Raw genomic sequence first — 1,947 nt, 5'->3', positions numbered from 1 at the left:
GATTTAACTATATTCTCCAGAAAGAGGAAACATCATGTACGGGACTTGAGGAAAGTTTTACTGAGATGCAAAGAGCATGGGGTATCCTTAAATCCTAAAAAGTCTGTTTTCGGTGTCACGAAGGGAAAAATTTTGGGGCACATTGTCTCACGGGAAGGAGTGAAAGTTGATCCTTAGAGAGTAAAGGTGATACAATAGCTTGGCCTTCCCTCAAATAGAAATGGAGTAAGGTCATTCTTTGGACAGGTGAACTTCTTGAGATGCTTTATTCCTGACTTTGCTGAGACTACCAAGTACATTGTGAATATGATGAGTGAGCAGGTAGCTTTTAAGTGGAATGAAGCTGGCAGAAAAGCTTTTGAAGAGATTAAATAAGCAATTGTACATGCACCCACCCTGGTAAATCCAGACTTTAATAAAGATTTTATTATTTATTGTTATGCATCAGACCATACTATGTCCGGGATTTTGGTACAAAAGGGCAAAGATAATGAGGAAGTGTCGATCTCATTTATGAGTGTTCCCTGGAAGAAGCATGAGCTAAAGTACTCACAGATAGAGAAGCATGCTTATGCAGTGGTTAAGGCCGTTAAGCAGTTCAGGTATTATATACTTCACTCACATGCAATTGTCTTTGTTCCTAATACTTCAGTGAAGGCTGTTTTAACTCAACAAGATGTTGGCATCAACAATAGAGTGTCTTGGGTTTCCAAGATACAGGAATTCAATTTAGATATCAAGCCCACTAAACTGGTCAGGGGACAAGGTCTCTGTATATTGATGGCTGAAAATGAGTTCAAAGAGGACAGTAATTTACGGTTAACTCTATTCGTCGATCACCAAGATTCATGGTTCACTAATGTGGCATATTATCTTACATATGGGGACTGTCCAGATTATCTTTCTCCTAGAGAGAAAAGGAATTTGAGGTTGAAAGCAATGAAGTATGTTCTCTCAAATAATATATTGTATAAAAAGGGCTTGGATGGCACTTTTCTTCGATGCGTGGATAAGCCGCATCAAGAAGCTCTATTAAAAGCTTTCCATAATGAAGCATGTGGCGGTCATTTTTCTTCTATGGTTACTACATACAAAATCATGTGAAATTGTTACTATTGGCCAAGGATGTCTCAGGATGCATACTCTTGGGTGGCGAGGTGTGAGAAATGCAAGCTTTTTACTAGTAAACCCCAATTGGTTGCCTTGCCTTTAAGGCCTGTGGTGATTGAAGAACCATTTACGCAGTGGGGGCTTGATTTTATTGGTCCTTTGAATCCTAGTTCTAGTGTGAGGCACACCCACATATTAACGGCGACAGATTATTTCATCAAATGGGTGGAGGCTATCCCTGTAAGAAAAACTACCTCAGAAATTATGTGTACATTTCTTAAGGAGAATATTCTTGTCAGGTTTGGAGTTCCTCAGAAAATAGTTGCAGATAATGCATCAAATTTCTCTTCGTCAGAATTGAGCTTGTTTTTCTATGACCATGGAATTGCCTTGGCATATGCTTCTGATTATTATCTGCAGGGTAACAGTCAAGTAGAATCAAGTAACAAGAACTTGATTAATATTATGAAAAAGTTAGTCAGTAAAAATTTTAGGGATTGGCATAAGAAGCTACATGAAGCACTATGGGCAGATCAAACTTCACCAAAGTAGGCCATAGGGATGTCACCATTTGAGCTGGTTTATGGAATTGGCATGCAAGTCTCTCTTCCTTTAGAATTAGCTGCTTCTAAACTGCAGATGGTGATAGAAGATGCGTTTTTCCAGAGTTCTCTCGAAAAGAAGATCATGTATTTAACCAAAATTGAAGAAGAGAGAGAAAAGTTGGTTGACAGGATCACAGAGCATCAGATGAAGGTTAAAAAGATTTTTGACCAGAAGACAAGGCCCAAGAAGTTCATGAAAGGAGACCTAGTGTTATTATGGGATAAAAGAAGA

At 38.6% G+C, this 1,947-nt stretch overlaps 1 protein-coding gene across 1 annotated transcript; it reads left to right on the top strand.

Moving 5' to 3' along the window:
• The first annotated feature begins 1,125 nt into the window (after positions 1-1,125).
• Positions 1,126-1,662, top strand: LOC131036238 (uncharacterized). Its single transcript, XM_057968085.2, has one exon. It carries the CDS (start codon positions 1,126-1,128, stop codon positions 1,660-1,662), a length of 537 nt encoding a protein of 178 aa, XP_057824068.2.
• The last annotated feature ends 285 nt before the right edge of the window (positions 1,663-1,947 follow it).

Source organism: Cryptomeria japonica, chromosome 6 (assembly GCF_030272615.1).
Source record: "Cryptomeria japonica chromosome 6, Sugi_1.0, whole genome shotgun sequence".
Classification (NCBI taxonomy): domain Eukaryota; kingdom Viridiplantae; phylum Streptophyta; class Pinopsida; order Cupressales; family Cupressaceae; genus Cryptomeria; species Cryptomeria japonica.
Note: the sequence above shows the minus strand (reverse complement) of the source record. Positions and strands in the feature narration are given on the sequence as shown.